This window comes from Stomoxys calcitrans, chromosome 2 (assembly GCF_963082655.1).
Source record: "Stomoxys calcitrans chromosome 2, idStoCalc2.1, whole genome shotgun sequence".
Taxonomy (NCBI): Eukaryota; Metazoa; Arthropoda; class Insecta; order Diptera; family Muscidae; genus Stomoxys; species Stomoxys calcitrans.
In genome coordinates this window covers 153,502,308-153,521,166 of record NC_081553.1, presented here as the reverse complement: position 1 = coordinate 153,521,166, position 18,859 = coordinate 153,502,308, and the positions used below count along the sequence as shown (strand labels likewise).

The 18,859-nt window shown below is 39.0% G+C and overlaps 2 protein-coding genes and 1 long non-coding RNA gene across 6 annotated transcripts in view; 2 read left to right on the top strand and 1 right to left on the bottom strand.

Moving 5' to 3' along the window:
- The first annotated feature begins 1,123 nt into the window (after nt 1–1,123).
- Nucleotides 1,124–10,664, top strand: LOC131994921 (uncharacterized). 2 transcript variants are annotated; one of them, XM_059362073.1, is made up of 4 exons: nt 1,124–1,277; nt 1,604–1,682; nt 1,951–2,346; nt 8,833–10,664. In XM_059362073.1, the coding sequence occupies exon 4, from the start codon at nt 8,836–8,838 to the stop codon at nt 9,772–9,774; it is 939 nt and encodes a 312-aa protein (XP_059218056.1). In that variant the 5' UTR covers nt 1,124–1,277; nt 1,604–1,682; nt 1,951–2,346; nt 8,833–8,835; the 3' UTR covers nt 9,775–10,664. The 2 variants fall into 2 exon arrangements, with proteins under 2 accessions (XP_059218056.1, XP_059218055.1); XM_059362072.1 differs by lacking the exon at nt 1,124–1,277 and having other exon boundaries at nt 1,398–1,682.
- A 2,411-nt stretch (nt 10,665–13,075) lies between these two features.
- LOC131994922 (uncharacterized) overlaps nt 13,076–18,859 on the top strand; it is a 62,263-nt gene continuing 56,479 nt past the window's right edge. Inside the window, exon 1 of the long non-coding RNA XR_009396963.1 lies at nt 13,076–13,171. This is a non-coding gene — a long non-coding RNA (uncharacterized LOC131994922). The remainder of the gene's footprint in view (nt 13,172–18,859) is intronic.
- The window catches only part of LOC106086261 (protein midgut expression 1), a 48,485-nt gene continuing 44,996 nt past the window's right edge, over nt 15,371–18,859 (bottom strand). For all 3 annotated transcript variants that reach the window (XR_009396958.1, XM_059362070.1, XM_059362071.1), the window contains exons 2-3: nt 15,571–15,761; nt 15,371–15,512 (exon numbers count right to left, since the gene is read on the bottom strand). Coding sequence is in view for 2 of the 3 variants with exons in the window: in XM_059362070.1 (XP_059218053.1) it covers nt 15,505–15,512; nt 15,571–15,761 (199 nt within the window). In the remaining variant the exon portion in view is untranslated. The remainder of the gene's footprint in view (nt 15,513–15,570; nt 15,762–18,859) is intronic.

The following is an 18,859-nucleotide window of genomic DNA, read 5'->3' as shown; positions in this document are numbered from 1 at the left end:
TGGATGAAACATAAAATGATTAGTACCGTTTGGTACTAGCCTTATTGCCGAACAGATATTGGTTTTAATACCAATCTGTTATTGGTTTTAGAACCAGACCGTTATTGGTTTTGATACCAAACCGTTATTGATTATTCCACCCCCTAATGAAGCAAAAAAACATTGAAAATAACTTTAATCTAATTTTATTACGATTATTATGTTTGTTCAAAGTACGTTTGAACATGAAGTCATGTGCACCCATGTGCAGACATGCGTTCACGTATGCACATGACCCACTGTGCATAACGGTACATTGAAGTAAGTTCTTAATCGCTGATTCCGCCTTGACTTCATATTTGTTTACCTGGAATTGTTGCTTGTAGCTTGGAAAGTTGACCGTTTTCGCGGGGTCCAAGTGACAAGCAACAACCAAAAAAAGATCAGTCTCGCTTTTAAATCTCAAACCCGCGCATCGTATTCGCTCCCCCTCAAAGTGAACCCAAGTGAAGTGAAAAGCAAAAAAGTGATCTTACATATATACATATAAACAATCGTTAAAGAAAAGAACATTACAAACAGTGAAACAAAAATTAACAAACTCAATTTTCAGACGTGAAGAAGACACTAAGATACAACATAAACCCACAAGAAGACCCAAAATCAACACAACACATGGTTAAACCATCAAAGTGCGGGACACCAAAAATAAACACAAGTGCGGGCCACTCTACACACCATCAACCAATTCCTATATCCTTAGACCCAAAATCAAAATGTGAAATAACCTACTTACCCTCTAAAATTAAATTTTCCTACTTAAAGCTAAAGTTAAAATTTCCTATCCAAAACTATAGTTAAAATTCGCTACTTAAACTAAGAATAAATTGTGCTACTTCATCCTAAAAGAAATTAACTACTTAATGCTACATGTACAATTGTCTATCTAAATTTACCTACAACAAAAGACTGAATTCGATTTACTACTTATAAATAATGAAATGAGCAACAAACACAATAAACCATTACAACAGCATTGAATTTTAAACCTAATTCTCCCTCTGATTTTTTATTTCGAAAGGCAAAACCCTTAGTTTGACCCCCAACATTTGGTCCTTCGAACCGGATAAGTGGTTTTTTTAAATAATTAAAAAACCAAAAATCAAAAAAATTTTTCTGTTTTGTGCCCAAAAATAATTCATTTTCATTTCAAAAAACCCAGTGACCGAAACACAAAAAAATTCGCAACAACAAAAGTGCAGTGACCCAACAATTAAAAGCAAATGAAATAGAGAAAAGTGCGAAAAAAGGGTTGGTTACACACAACCGTACATACATACACGTATGGACGGACGGCCAACACAAAAATATCAAAACACATAAAAGATCAGTTTTGGCAATTTATTGAAAACAAAATAATACACAAATCACAAATTAAAAAATATATAGCGGCTCTCAGTGTTCTTCGTTTGGTTGTGGCATTTATTTTATTGAAAATTTGATAAAATATTCCAACCAAATGAAGATCAAAACGAAATAACAAAAGAAAATAATAACCAAATTGCAAAGTGACAATTAAAGTACATAAAGACTCAAATAAAACAAAAACTAATTAAATTAACAGGGTGACCCGTGTAAAAATAAAAATAATTAATTAAATTTTAATGTGCAAAAAATTGACCCCAAAATCATTAGAAGTTGTGGTAAATCAAAAAAGAAGTGTGCAAAAGACCCAAAAAACGTAAAGTGACCCGCACAGTGGAACAGAAGTGGAAAAAAGTGGAATTTCAAAAAAAAATTATAAAAATCAAAAATTTTTAAATTGTTTAAAGAAGTTTCTTTGTGTTAAATTGAAAAAAAGAGCTAAAAAATTGAAAAATTTAACAATTTATCGTCCAACCCAAAATTTATGTTAATTTTTTCTACATATTTTGAAAAATTTTTTTTCTCTAAAAATCATAAATTTTTCAGTATTTTAACTTAAAAAACAAATTAGAGTGTTAAAACAGAATTATGGGTTGCTCGATAAATTTGTAAATTTTATCCCAAACTAATTCTTTCTTTTTCTATCACACATAAAATATTGTGCATTTTCAAAAAACCCCAACAAAATCAAATTCGTGCGTTCCGTGTAAAAACACAAAAACAAAAAATCTACGCTCTGGGATAAAAACGGAAAAACCCGCTACAACGGTTAAATTCCCAAAACTTCATCAAATCAAAAACACTAAAACAACAAAATCCAAGACTCTAACGACACAAAGCTACAAAAATTGCAAAAGGCGCCAACACACAATTCTGGACCCAAGCCAAGCGCCCACCTACACACACACACACATACACACACATCAAAAAAGAAGCTTCAAAGTGAGTACCATTTTGTTTTTCTATTAAAGAGCGCTTGGGTATTACGTCATACATAACCTTTTTTTCAAAAAAGGAAAAGTTCATACATTTACCCAGCGTACTTTAATATTGTTTTTGATCGTTTTCTGATTATGAATCGCTAATTCGGTTGTCTGATAAATTTTGACCCAATTAATTTTGACCCAAATTAATTTGATCCAAGTGAATTTGACCCAATATAGCAGACCCTACTTTCAAGGCAGTGTGTAGGATTTTCGGGACAGACATCCACGAGATTTTTTGTTGAAATTTTTTATAAAGAAAAGGAAAAGTGTCTAAGAAAAATCGAAGTGCTTTTAGAAAAGAAGAAGTTTTTTTTTATCAAGAATTGTTTTTGTGTGATAAATAACGAAAATAATATTGCGTGCTGGCCTCATTTGTCTTCGAAATTTTAAAACTTCATTCTATTGCACAAATTTAAGTGGAAACGGTCGGAAAGGACTGTGGTTGTTTGTGCAATCCTTTGTTGTTTTTTATACAGAAAGCAAATTGACCCAACGAGTCAAAGCAGTATTATTGTAAAGAATCATCTAGTTCTGTATGCCAAATTTTGAAAAGTGAAAGTTTAATTTTTTTTGGAGAAAAATAAATTTTTTTTGCAACTTTAATTCGAGCGGAATTAAATTGCTGGTGTATTGCGATTTGAAAGGAAAATTTTTCTTACAATTTTTTGCGGCTATTGTATAATCGATATCATCAGAAATATTAACCTGTTTTTTTTTTTCTAGTGACCCAGATAAAACATTTATTACGAATTTTGTAAAAAGTTTCAGGTTTGACCCTTAGATATTTGACCCATCATCAAGACACACATTTTTTTTTCTCGCATTAGGTTTTTTTGAAATAGATTTGATTTCTACAAATAACCAGTTTTTTTTTTGGACATTTTGTTGTAAAATTTTCCTTGGTTTTATAGTTTTTTGACCCTATTTAAAACATATACAAGCCAATTACAAAATGGATAAGAATTTACGCGAAAGATTTGTAAACTGTGTGGATGATTTAGTGGATTTTGAGACCGTTTACTCCGCGGCTAAGTCGGATGATAATATACATTCGTTAGAAATCACGCGGGTAGAACTCAATTCTTTATGGGATCAAATCAAGAAGGCATACTTAGATTGTAGGGATCGCATTCCGGAAAAGGATGAGACACCTATAGATAAAACTAAGCTTCGAAATAGCTACAAACAGGCACTAGAAACTTATAAACGGTGTTTAAGCTCTCTTAACGGAGAAATTTTGGCCCTTAACGAGCAACAAGATCAAGAAAAACAGGAGAGAATATCGATGACCCAACAGCGAGACACTAATGATTTTTCACCAGCTCTAAGATTGCCGCCCTGTGACACAGATGTTTTTAAAGGGGGATATCGCGAATGGCCTACCTTTAGGGATTTATTTTCAGCAATTTACATTAACAATTCAAAATTAAGTAAAGTCGAGAAGTTGTTTCACTTAACCCAGAAAACAGCAGGAGAAGCCCGCGAAATAATTTCCAATGTTCCACTGACCCATGAGGGTTTCGACATAGCGTGGAGAAATCTCGTTCATAGGTACGAAAATAAACGCATGCAGGTAAATGAGCAATTGCGAGCTCTTTTTAATTTACCTTCGGTTTCCGTTGATAGCGCGTCAACAATCCAGAAATTACAGCGCACTATAGGTAGTTGTACCCAAACTTTACAGACCCTTGAAGTAGAAACGGGGGGATGGGACCCAATCTTAGTTTATCTTGTGTCAACCAAACTACCAAGAATATTTTTAGAAGAATTCGAAAGCAGCCTAGCAGATTGTTCGTCTCTTCCATCGTGGAATCAACTAGATGTATTTTTGACCCATAAATTCAAGACCCTAGAATCAGTCGGCAATATCAAGCCACAATATTCGAGATATAATCAACCCAGATCGGAGTACGATAAGCGGGAAAAGCGAGTTAATAGTTTTCAAACAAATGTAAATCCCAATTTCAAGAACACGGGCTCAAGACCCAGCAACAACACACAATCACACTATAATGCTCAGAATAACAAACCGGTTTGTCAACTTTGTAAATCCAATCATTCTTTGCGAGAATGTCCTCAATTTCTAGAAAGGTCGATCAACGATCGAATAAACATTGTTAAGACCAGTCATCTTTGCTATAACTGCCTTTCTTCGGATCATGGAGTCAGGGAGTGTAAAAGTCGTTTTAGTTGTAGGGAATGTAGTCAACGACACCACAGTTTGATACATAAAGGCAACCAGACCCAGTACCCTACAACAGGCACACTCCAACGAGACGGAGCACGACCCAGCACAAGTGCTGCCGCTCTCAACACTTTAGTTCAACCCGGTAGACAGGAAGCACGACCTAGCACCAGTGCTACTGATCCTACCACCCTAGCTCAACCGGTTAGCGAATACGCACGCCCTAGTACCAGTGCTGCCGCTTTAACCACCCTAGTACAACCATCGGTATCGCCAAATATACAGTCCACACCTTGTTTAGAAGCACCTTGTTCAACGACTTTGACACTTCAGGAAATCAGACCCACTCCGCAACCCAAAGAGACACTTTTGTTCACAGCAATAGTTCAAATCAAATCTAGAGGACATAGATATGATGCCAGGGCAATCATCGATCCTGGGTCACAATCAACTTTCATTTCAGAGAAAATTAGAAACAAACTACAACTTCCAACAGTTAAGAATTTAATTCACGTCACAGGTTTAAGCGACGCAGTTTCTGAAACATCGACAAAAGCTTGCGTCTTCAATCTTTGCTCACGAGTAAATCCTAGTTTTGAGCTGGAGGTTTGGGCACCAGTCTTAAAGACCCTACCTTCTCATTTACCAACACACGATTTAAGGCAAAATCAATTTGGAGATTTTGCACACCTTAGTCTCGCGGACCCTCGATTCTTTGAAAGTCGACCCGTGGACATGTTAATCGGATTAGATATTGGACCCCTTATATACACAAAAGGCGGTACTATGAAGTCCTGTGGATCACTTTTAGCGCAGGACACCGTTTTTGGGTGGATCATAGGAGGACCCATTACGGAAGACCCTAAATCCGACAGACAAATCACACTTTATAGTGCATCATCATTAGAAAAGATAATCACTCGCTTTTGGGAGGTGGAAGAGACCCCAAAAAAGGTTTTGAGGTCAGCAGAAGATATTTATTGCGAAAATAATTACAAAAATACAACACGACGTAATGAGGCGGGGAGGTATATCGTAACTTTACCTTTTAAAAGCTGTTCAGAGATCGGTTCATCTAGGAACATCGCATTGGCACAGTTTCATAGAATGGAGAAAAAGTTGTCTAAGACCCCAGATATTAAAGCACATTATGATGCAGCCATATTAGAGTATTTGGAATTAGGACACATGAGGAAGGTAGACCCAAACAGCGTATACAAGACCCCTCACTACTACTTACCTCACCATGCAGTTATCAAACCAGATAGGGTTACCACAAAACTTAGAGTGGTTTTTAACGCATCTAGCCCAACATCAAACAAGAAAAGTCTTAATGATATCTTACATACAGGACCCATACTTCAGCAAGACCTTGTCGTACAAGTGTTGAACTGGAGATTTTTTAAGTACGTCTTCAATGCAGACGTGACAAAGATGTATCGTCAGATCTTAGTAGACCCCAATCAAACAGCATTTCAAAGGATCCTCTTTCGCAAATCAGAAAACCACCCAATTGAGGATTACGAACTCTTAACTGTTACCTTCGGCATAAATTGCGCCCCATTTTTAGCGATTAGGACCCTTCTCCAGTTAGCAGAAGACGTGAAAGATTCTCATCCGTTAGGATCAAGAATTATTAAAGAAAATTTATATGTCGATGATGTATTAGCGGGCGGACACTCCATAGAAGAAGCTACAGCAGCTAGGAAAGAATTAGCCTCCGCATTAGAATCAGCTGGTTTCAGGCTAAGAAAATGGGCGTCAAATGACACACGTTTGTTAAAGGATTTAAATGAAGACATGCTTCTTCCAATAGATTGGTTAAATATTTCCGAAGCTTCTTCGACAAAGACCCTAGGAATTCGTTGGAATATATCAGGTGATAATTTCACTTTTACGGCCCCTACAGTTGAAGAAAAGCAAATGAGCACCAAGCGAGAAGTATTATCAACGATAGCAAGGTTTTTCGACCCATGTGGATGGTTAGCGCCAGTAATTGTTGTAGCCAAGTTAATCATGCAGCAGGTTTGGCTAGATAAGGTAGAATGGGATGACTCGTTGAAGCCAGTGACTCAAATGAACTGGAATAACTTTGTGAGAGGCAGCCATTCTATAGACACTGTATCGATACCAAGATGGGTTCGGTTTACACCTGCTAGTATTGTGGAGATACATGGATTCTGCGACGCGTCAGAAAGCGCATATGCAGCCACAATTTATATACGCGTTGAACACATCGATAAAACTGTAGACACTTTTCTTCTAGCAGCCAAGACCCGAGTAGCCCCAGTTAAGAAAATCTCTCTGCCAAGGTTAGAATTATGCGGTGCAGTTATGTTGTCAAGGTTAGCAAATGCCATTGTGCCTAAGCTTCGATTATCAAAGTTTACGACCCATTTCTGGACCGACTCTACAATCGTTCTAGCCTGGCTACAAAAGCCACCATGCTCATGGAGCGCTTTCGTTGGTAACAGGGTTTCAGAGATATTAGAGAACGTCGGTGGTGAGCATTGGAAACATGTTGACTCAGAATATAATCCTGCAGATGTAGCAAGTCGTGGCTGTTCTCCTGACGACTTAATATCTCATAATTTATGGTGGACGGGACCCCAGTGGCTCAAATTGCCGCATGATCAGTGGCCGCAAGACCGAGTTAATACAGACACTAATCTTGAAGCAAAACAAGTTAAAGTATTCGCAACAGGCACTTTTGATGACCCTTTGACTCGATTTTCGTCTTTAGCTAGAGCATATCGTGTTTTGTCTTACGCAGTTAGGTTCTGGCGTAACACAGGTTCAACTAGATCCTCACTTAAAATTTCATCGCAAGAAATAACCAGCCCAGAGCTCATAGACACAAAGATGCGTCTTATAGTGGCAACTCAGAAACATTACTTCGTTGAGGAATACAGTTCTTTGACCCAAAAGAAAAGGCTTTCACCTAGAAGTAGTCTTTTACCATTCAACCCCTTCATAGATAGAAAAGGAGTAATTAGATCCAATGGTCGTTTAGTTCAATCGCCAGCTTTGACGTACAGCGAACGTCATCCAATCTTAATCCCATATGATTCGCGATTTGCACTCCTTCTAGTGGAATTTGTTCATAAAGTCTCAATGCACGGAGGCAATCAACTTATGACCCGGCTCATCCGTACGGAGTTTTGGATATTCAGATTGAAACAGTTGATCAAGAAAGTTATACACAATTGCAGAGTTTGTACCCTATATCGATTAAAGACTCAGACCCAAATTATGTCATCTCTTCCACCCGAGCGTACTACTTTATCCAGACCCTTTACGAATACAGGGGTAGATTTTGCAGGACCCTTCGGAATCAAAAGCTTAACAGCACGAGCGTGTTTAATAACCAAGGGTTATATCTGCATATTTGTTTGTTTTGCGACAAAAGCCATCCACTTAGAAGCAACAAGTGATTTATCGACTCAATCATTTCTGGCGGCATTAGCTCGTTTCATAGGAAGGAGAGGGTGCCCAGAAAAGATATATTCCGACAATGGAAAGAATTTTATAGGCGCAGCAGAAATGCTCAAGAAAGATCAGAAAGAGTTTATGAAAAGTTTACAGAGCAGCGCCATTCAGCAACATGCTCATCAGAATTTAGAGTGGAAATTTATTCCTCCAGGAGCTCCCCATATGGGGGGATTGTGGGAGGCAGGAGTTAAATCATTCAAGATACACCTTAAGAAGTCTATGCCCAAAATGAACTTCACGTTCGAAGAACTGTCAACCATATTGGCACGTATCGAGGCCTGCCTCAATTCACGACCCCTTAGTCCAGCTTCTGAAGACCCTAACGATTTAGCACCCTTGACCCCAGCTCACTTCCTTATAGGCTCTTCCCTTTTGACCCCGGCAGAACCCGACATCTCAGAGGAGGACATAACGCTTGCAAATCGGTGGAAGAGATTAAAGATTATATCCCAAAACTTTTGTCAGAGGTGGAAGTCAGAGTACTTAAATGAGCTTCACCGTAGATACAAATGGAAGTATCAGCAAGATAACATACAGGTCAATGATTTAGTTGTCATCAGGGATGAGAGATATCCCACCGAGTGGAAGTTAGGACGAGTTTTTAAAACATACCCCGGTGTTGATCAGAACACTCGAGTTGTAGATATTCGAACTTCCAATGGCATAGTCAGTCGACCCATAACTAAGATTGTCAAATTATTCTCAGACACCCCTAGCAATTCATAATCACATCAAAACACGGTACTCACGGGATTTTGGTTACAGATAATGGCCGGATATTTACCTCGCCCAGAGTCCCCACGACCCGCCAGACCCACACGCCCTCGCTTCGACCCACGGGAACCCAGGTATCGCCCCGCATCTTGGCAGTATGCCTGTGGCCTCTGCCAGGAGGACCACGCCATACGGTCATGCCCGCGGTTCCGGCAAATGACACCGTATCAGAGATACGAGACAGTTGAGAGACGGAGTTACTGTCGGAACTGTCTGGCGCGCAGCCATCTGGCCCCAGACTGCCCCGTGGTCACTGCCTGCCGAACATGCGACTACCGCCATCACACAATGCTGCATGGAGCCCCACAGCTTAGGGAGACATACGGCAGCTACAGCCCGCCCCCAATGGAGATTGCCAACCCACGGCAACTTGCAATCGAACCAGCCAACCAGATGCCCATCGTCCAAGGCCCTCCCCCGGTCGAGATACCTTACAGCCGGGCCACTGTTTTTGTACCCACGGCGATGGTGGAATTGGCACCCGAGGAGCAGGACGATTGGGCTGGGGTACGGGTACTTTTGTGCCAGGCATCGACCATCACCCGAATCGCGGCAGCCACAGTAACTCGCCTGGGGATACCAACGAGAGAGCGCAGAGGGCACCGTCTGGCAACAATAAGACTTCGGTCAAGGCATGCGTCGAGGAGGACCATGTATACCATCCGGGCAGTGGTGACCCGGGATTTGCCGCGACGACCCTATTCAGATCCCATCATTCCCGACCCCACAAGCAGCCTAAGATCCCTTTCTTTGGCAGATGCTGACCCTAGGGGCAACGAACCAATCGATGTAGAGGTAGGGGCCGATGCCTACGCCCACCTCCGGAGGAGTGGTGTTGTACAACCCGGATTGGGAGCCGTCTTCGCCCAGGAGACAGATTGGGGATACGTGTTCGTCGGCCCAGTCACCTCACAGGCAAGAAACCAAAATTAAAAAGGTAAGATGTCACTTCGTCACTTGGAGGGGGAGAATGTTCAAAGTACGTTTGAACATGAAGTCATGTGCACCCATGTGCAGACATGCGTTCACGTATGCACATGACCCACTGTGCATAACGGTACATTGAAGTAAGTTCTTAATCGCTGATTCCGCCTTGACTTCATATTTGTTTACCTGGAATTGTTGCTTGTAGCTTGGAAAGTTGACCGTTTTCGCGGGGTCCAAGTGACAAGCAACAACCAAAAAAAGATCAGTCTCGCTTTTAAATCTCAAACCCGCGCATCGTATTCGCTCCCCCTCAAAGTGAACCCAAGTGAAGTGAAAAGCAAAAAAGTGATCTTACATATATACATATAAACAATCGTTAAAGAAAAGAACATTACAAACAGTGAAACAAAAATTAACAAACTCAATTTTCAGACGTGAAGAAGACACTAAGATACAACATAAACCCACAAGAAGACCCAAAATCAACACAACACATGGTTAAACCATCAAAGTGCGGGACACCAAAAATAAACACAAGTGCGGGCCACTCTACACACCATCAACCAATTCCTATATCCTTAGACCCAAAATCAAAATGTGAAATAACCTACTTACCCTCTAAAATTAAATTTTCCTACTTAAAGCTAAAGTTAAAATTTCCTATCCAAAACTAAAGTTAAAATTCGCTACTTAAACTAAGAATAAATTGTGCTACTTCATCCTAAAAGAAATTAACTACTTAATGCTACATGTACAATTGTCTATCTAAATTTACCTACAACAAAAGACTGAATTCGATTTACTACTTATAAATAATGAAATGAGCAACAAACACAATAAACCATTACAACAGCATTGAATTTTAAACCTAATTCTCCCTCTGATTTTTTATTTCGAAAGGCAAAACCCTTAGTTTGACCCCCAACAATGTTAATAATTACAAAAGGTAATGTTACACGGTGACCAACTTCAATTCTTTGTATTCAGCAATTGATTCCATATCCATCGATTCCCAGAAGTGGTTTTCATATGAATACATCAACACAGCATCGTTTTCCACACAAGAGACTATCATGTTTTTAAAATATTGTAGAATGTCTTTAGAATTTGTACTATTTCCATTTTCACCGCTTTCGAGTATTTTAACGGGGTTTTACGCGCTCAAATTGTATTAAAACATTTTATTTATTTATTTAACAAAATATTTGATAATGGCGTCAATATTTTAAGTACAAAGCTTAACAACACTTTTGGCGCGATGACAATAACACAAATGTGCCGCCGTCAATTCTTAATAGCCTCCTTTTTCTGGTATTAAGTTCATACCAAATGTATTAAACATTTTTGCCAGTGACGCGAACAAAATAATACCAGGCGGTATTGGCAAAGTACCGTAATTTGTCTATCAGTGTGGGTAGCTATCTTAAACATCTGTTATAGGTAGTGAGCTAAAATGTGCAACGATTTTACCGATAGAACGTTAAAAGTGAGGTTGGGGCGTCGGGTTAGTAGCCCATCAAAGGGAAAACTTAAAGAAATTAATTTAAATAAATGACGAAGACTTTAAACGGATTCCCCCTATTTTGACGATCCCCGCAAACGTTTTAAGGATCATGATTTGATGATTGATATGTGAGAAGTTTACCCCTGTTCCTTAGTGGAATGTTCATAAGCAAAATTAGCATTTTTGATTTGCGTTTATGCACCTGGAAGTCCCACTCTTTATAGAAAGGGGGTAGTCAGGATTCACTAATAGAAGGTTAGGTCACATGCAAAACACAAAGTGGATAGGCCCCATAAACATCATTAAGGATGTCAAATCTGACGATTGAAAATGTCATCATATAGGAGAAAACGTAAACAAAGAATGAATGTAAAAAGAGAACAAGTTGACATCCTCAATGCCAAGTACTGCCAAATATTAAAAAAAAAGTATGTATATCGGCTGATCGCTTGGCTTAACCTTATTCAGTGAATACTGGGGGGTAGTATAAGCACTGGAGGATGTATTAGAGATATACAGAGCAGACATTACTGCCATACAGGAAGTGCGTTTGCTCGGGAATGGCTCCACAACCACACCGAGAGGTAACAGCCTATAAAACTAAATTCTAAATAAATTCTTCAACATCAGTCAAACAGACCAATGATACGAGCGCTTAGAAAGAGAATATGATATTAAAATCGTTCTGGAGATTTTACTGCGAAAACAGGAAAGGAAAATTAAGCCTACACAAAGAAATTTCCGATAATGGATTGAGGCTAATAGACTTCGCCGCGGCAAAGAACATGGTAGTTACCAGCACTAGATTTCACCATTGAAGGATTCACACGACCACATGGCTGCGGTATTCTTGCCTTCAGTAGCTTTTTGGCACTCCTGGTCGTACCATGGGTTCCTTTAGGGAGGCATTGGCACCCAAGTACGGATGTTGCGGCTCTTTCCATGGAGTGGGCAATAGAGCTGGCAAAATATCGATACTATCGATATTTAATTTTTTGGTTAAATATCGATTATTTTTTTCTATCGATATTTTGACAAAGTTTCGCCATTCGATTTGTGGTTAGTCGGAGACTGAAACACCTTGTCTCCAGACTTACTCCGATGAGTGAGAGGCTAGCCACAATCCGCATAAAGGCCAAATTCTTCAACATCAGCCAAACAGACCAAGGATATTTTCTACGAGCGCTTAGAAAGAGAATATGATCTTAAAATCGTTCTGGAGATTTTACTGCGAAAACAGGAAAGGAAAATTAAGCCTACACGAAAAAATTTCCGATAATGGATTGAGGCTAATAGACTTCGCCGCGGCAAGGAACATGGTAGTTACTAGCACTAGATTTCACCATTGAAGGATTCACAAGACCACATGGCTGCGGTATTCTTGCCTTCAGTAGCTTTTTGGCACTCCTGGTCGTACCATGGGTTCCTTTGGGCAGGCTTTGGCACCCAAGTACGGACAATGCGGTTCTTTCCATGGAGTGGGCAATAGAGCTGGCAAAATATCGATACTATCGATATTTAATTTTTTGATTAAATATCGTTTGTTATTTTTTTTATCGATATTTTGACAAAGTTTCGCCATTTGCAAATAAAAAAAATCAAAGCTGACAAAAGAACGCTAACAGCAAAAGAACGAACAACAGCAAAAAAATGGAGCTTTTCAATATTAATTTCAATTAAAAAACTTCTTAAAAGAGGGGGGAAGTTCCACCTTCTTGCCGTTTTTCTAAATAATCGACTTACGATAACTTGTAATCTTTTCATTTTGGGGTTATAGTCTATTGAGCAACATTACACTTTTAACATTAATATTGTGGGAGATTTTGGCTAAACTCGAAAACACGCTTAAATAACAGCCTACTGCTTAAAATTTTGCAAAAATTAATTATTTTAATTTATGTAAGTCTTTAATGAGACGAATCAGCCTTTGTTTAGGTCTTACAACTATATATTTTTAAAACTTTGTATCTTGTGTTGTTATGACATGCAACTGTATGCTAAGCATGATTCGTATCGGTGAATTATCACATAAAACTTATACATACATAAACCAGTGTCTGAAGATGAGATTTTGAGCACCTAAATATATAGGGTTATTGGCCGATTTGGATCATGCTAAGCTTGGCAGTTAAGTCATAACAGAGTCCATTGTGATACCACAGTAGCGACAGACCAAGACATCTGGTGGAAATCAAATACACGATTTTCGCATAGGCAATACAAGCTGGCTATCAACTCGGGTACCGGAAAGCCAATAGGGACTTAGTTTTTTCATAAAAGTTAAAAAATACTCTAAAAAGTGTGTTACTACCACCATGCTCTCTTCGATATTTTACTTATATATGTAGCACCTACAGACTTCGTTTCTTGGGGAACCTCTAGTGAAATTCAATTTGGAACATTTCTTTCATTGAGATCATCCTCTTTAATCATTTCTCAAAAATGATGTTTCATATTACTTTCATGCAAAAACTAGGAAATATTAAGACAGAAATTTAAGCAAAAAAAGTTGCAAAGGGGGAATTTTTCCCCTCTAGTTTGGTTATTTTTCGACGTAATGTTCCTGCATAGGAGCTTTCAAGCTTGAGGGTGTAGAAAAACATGGCAAACATTTCTCACATTTGAACTTCTTGGAACCGTCCGGATGGTGGCTCATCATGTGCTCGTTCAACTGCAATTGGCATTAACATATCATTGCCGACTCGTGTACTCGCGTGGACTTGCATGTAACACTCTTTGCAAGCAAACTCATTGATCCTCTTTTGGGCCGATGTTATGTGATTCTTTAGGTTAACTTCATTGTGATAGTATTTGCCGCAGAATCAAATCATTTGCCAGCAGTATATATGAACTTGTGTCTGGTAAAGTCTAATTTGTCCCTGAGTTCCTTTAGGCAGCCGGCCCACTTATAACTTTTCCAAGGAAGCTTGCTTAACGGTTCGTCGGTCAACTTGTCTCCATTCCTTTTATTTTCTTGTTTTATTTTGCAAAAACTAGGAACCTGAGACTGAAAATGTGTTTTATTCCTTTTTTTCTTTAAAGTTATTGAAATTAACGGTAGTATCGATATTTTTTTGAAAAATATTAAATGTTGCGAATATCGATAGTTTGCCAGCTCTAGTGGGCAGCATTTGCAGCTTTTCAAAGTCCAGCTTCCGTGCAGTGTCAGTTCGTACGTTTCTCGCAACACTAAGACGTGTGCGAACTTTTGCTGCAACAAGGTAATGGCCCGAATCGATGTTCACCCATCGGATCGATCGTACATCTAACACGCTTGTTGAATGCCTTCCATCTATCACAACATGATCTATTTGGTTTCACGTGTTTGATGTTGGAATCAAGTGCGGCTAACTACCATGTTCTTTGCTGCGGCGAAGTCTATTAGCCTCAATCCATTACCGGAGATTCTTCGTGTAGGCTACATTTTCCGGCTGTTGGGACAAATGTATTTTCCTTTCCTATTTTCGCATTAAAATCTCCCAGAACGATTTTAATATAATGGGCGGGACAGCGGTCTTTCTAAGCTTTCGTAGAAAATACCCTTGGTCTGGTCGTCCTTGTCTTCCGTAGGGGCATGGGCGCAAATAAGGATGATGTTGAAGAATTTGGCCTTTATACGGTTTGTGGCTAGCCTCTCGTTCACCGGAGTAAACCTGGAGACAAGATGTTTCAGTCTCCGACTAGCCACAAATCCACAGATAAATGCATGACTCGTTTCATGGCAGCTATTCTATAGGGTGTTATCTCTCGGTGTGGTTGTGGAGCCCTTCCCGAGCAATCGCACTTCTTGTATGGCAGTAATGTCTGCCCTGTATTTCTCCAATAGATCCGTCAGTGCTTATACCACACCCTCTTTTTAAAAAGTAATTTTTCATAGTAATTTCATGTACCATGTTTTTCGGATGATGGGCAGCTAACCAGACTGCTAACCCCAACCCATCTTTTTATCGTTCTACACTCGTGGCACATATTAGCTCACTACCTGTTGAAGGTGGTACCGCGTGTTCACAATTGAGATGAATGAAGACCAAGGTATGCCAGGATTTTGACAAGCCAAACTAATCAGAACCGTTGCTTGGTTTCGAAATAAAAAATATGTTGAGGAACAATGAGTAAATTTATTTGTATGCTTATTATAACAAAATTATAAAAAAAAATAAAATCATTACGACTTCACAATACAGACAAAAGAGGGATGTTCAAATTTAGCACTTCCATTGCTTAAAGCCGCCTTAATTTTCTGTAAAGACAACAATAGTGAAACATGAAATGCTATGCAATAAAAAAAATAGCCATACTTAGTATTTTAGAAGCTTCGTCATATTTATCAGATACAACGTCCTTTATCTTCTCGAAATTGTTTTGAATGTCACCGCTATGGTCCCCATCGTGGTAGTATACAAAATACACGACAATGCCCGCGACAACAATTATAACAAGAAACGTACTGATGATAGACAGAAGGACTCCTATCGCACAATTAAGGCAGCTGCAATACAGAACAGAATATATATTATGGAATTGATAGAGATTGGTTGATTGTATCCTGAATCAGAAAAAATTTTCAGCGGTGGTTATCCCCTCCTAATGCTGTTGATATTTATAAGGTACTATGCCATGTAAAAACTTCCTCCCAAAGAGCAGTCGCACTGCGACACGGACCCGGCTATAATTATAAAAAGGTCCCTTATAATTGTGCTTAGATTTGACAGCACTCATTGATAATGGGCAAATTCGCATAGGCATTAGACGATTTAACGCAAATCATTAAATAAAAACCACTAAAATGTCGTATTAATGATTGCTGGTTTTAGTATATTTTTTTTTAAATGCAAATGAACATTCCATTAAGCTTTCTGGCTGGGATACTTCTCTCATATCAATGAATGCTGCCCAATGCAAGTTTAAGTTCAAACCACTTAAGGAACCTCTTTTAAATAGTGCGAACGGCGTGGCGCATAGCGACACAACTTAGTAGAAAAGTTTACACGACAGATTATGAAATGGAAGGTACCACAAAAATGTCGCGAGCACTAGGAGGATAACCACCCAAAAAATTGAGAGAATTTGAACACAGGCGTTCGGCGCCAAAAGCGGATATGTATATATGAATATTAGGGTGATGACTTGTTGACTTTTTATACCCTCCACCATAAGATGGGGGGTATACTAATTTCGTCATTCTGATTGTAAATACTCGAAATATTCGTCTGAGACCCCATAAAGTATATATATTCTTGATCGTCGTGAAATTTTATGTCGATCTAGCCATGTCCGTCCGTCCGTCCGTCTGTCTGTCGAAAGCACGCTAACTTCCGAAGGAGTAAAGCTAGCCGCTTGAAATTTTGCACAAATACTTCTTATTAGTGTAGGTCGGTTGGTATTGTAAATGGGCCATATCGGTCCATGTTTTGATATAGCTGCCATATAAACCGATCTTGGGTCTTGACTTCTTGAGCCTCTAGAGTGCGCAATTCATATCCGATTGGAATTTTGCACGACGTGTTTTGTTACGATATCCAACAACTGTGCCAAGTATGGTTCAAATCGGTCCATAACCTGATATAGCTGCCATATAAACCGATCTGGGGTCTTGACTTCTTGAGCCTCTAGAGTGCGCAATTCTTATCCGATTGGAATGAATTTTGGCACGTAGTATTTTGTTATGATATCCAACTGTGCCAAATATGGTTCAAATCGGTTCATAACCTGATATAGCTATAATATAAACAGATCTGGGGACTTGACTTCTTTAGCTTCTAGAGGGCTCAATTTCTATCCGATTTGGCTGAAATTTCGCAAGACGTTTTTTATTGTTACTTTCAACAACTATGTCAAATAAAGTACAAGTCGGTTCATAACCTGATATAGCTGGCATATAAACCGATCTGGGATCTTGACTTCTTGAGCCTCTAGAGGTCGCAATTATTATCCGATTTGCCTGGAATTTTGTACAACGGATTCTCTCATGACCATTAACATACGTGTTTATTATGGTCTGAATGGGTCTATAGGCTGATACAGCTCCCATATAAATCGATCTCTCTATTTTACTTCTTGAGCCCACAAAGAGCGCAATTCTTATTCGAATTGGCTGACATTTTACACAGGTCTCCAACATATAATTTAATTGTGGTCCAAACCGGACCATATCTTGATATCGCTCTATAGCAGAGCAAATCTTTTCTTATATCCTTTTTTTTGCCTAAGAAGAGATGCCGGAAAAAGAACTCGACAAATGTGATCCATGGTGGAGGGTATATAAGACTCGGCCCGGCCGAACTTAGCACGCTTTTACTTGTTTATTTTAGAAATTATTCCCCGTTGCACAAATGAATTCCCTATTAATTACAAAAATAACGTTTTTTCTATTTAAATATTGAAAATGGTCACTCACAAACCACTTTGAAACTAAATTTTTGTGAACAAATTTTAATCGGTTTACATTCTTCTTTTTTTATTAACAACTAGCTGAACCGGAACCGCTCTGCTGCGCATTCTTTTACAATATACGGAATTATTTTCGACAACTAAAGAGCTTTTGCCATGCTACGAAAGTGGAATACGTATGTCGCCTGACTTTCAGTATAACAATATAAATGCCTTTTTTGAATCCCATACGATCTTTAATGGTATATGAATTCGCTCGGAGTTTGATGTACTCCATTCTTAAAAGGCTTTATTGAAGTCCGATATTCTCATGACGACTTTGGGAGTGAGAAGGGCCCCATGGTGATGGTTGGTGGGTTAAGGGGGTGGTGTGGACCCCCAAGAACTTGGTCTCGCTCTTCTCCCAAATTCCTTTTATTTGTCCGTATGTATGTCCGCCTTAGGAGTGTTTTGAGGAGAGGGGTAGTCCCCTAAACACTTGGATATAAAATTAGTTTTCTTATCTCAAAAACCTTTCATTTGTGCCCCATATTGCCCCTGAAAATATGTATCAGATACATGTTCTGCTCTAAAATACATTCTATTTAATCCCCATATTGCAATGGTCAGCAAATACGACCTATTTTGAGAAATGTTATTGGGGTGGGGTGGCCCCATAGACACTTTGTCCCGAATGTTGATATCAGGTTTATTTTCTACTCCCAAAGACCTTTCATTTAAGCCCCATATTGCTATGGTCGGTAAATTTGTCCTCTTTGGGAGGCGTTTTGGCAGAAGGTCGGTCGCCCAAACACTTGGTCCTACAATTGGATATCAGATGCGTTTCCTGCTCTTTAATACCTTCCATTTCAGTACCATATTTTTGTAATTGGTCTATTTATATATTTGGTCTCCGAAATCTGGCGCTTTTGAAAATAGAGTAAGACGAGGGTTCGCCCAATAAAGTTACGATGTTAAATCTATTTCATTCTTTTGGTTTTGGTGGTGGATTGGAGTAGTCAAACCCTTTGCCCCGAATGTAGATATCGGATTCATACCCTACTTCCAAAAACAACATTTGAGCAACATATTGCTATAGATGTGTGGTTCAGGGAAAGGTTTATGAGATGAGTCGTCCCTGAAACTCTTGGCCATAAAACAGATATCAGATGTGACTCATTTTTTGCCATAATCCACAAATATGTCGAGTTTGAGGGG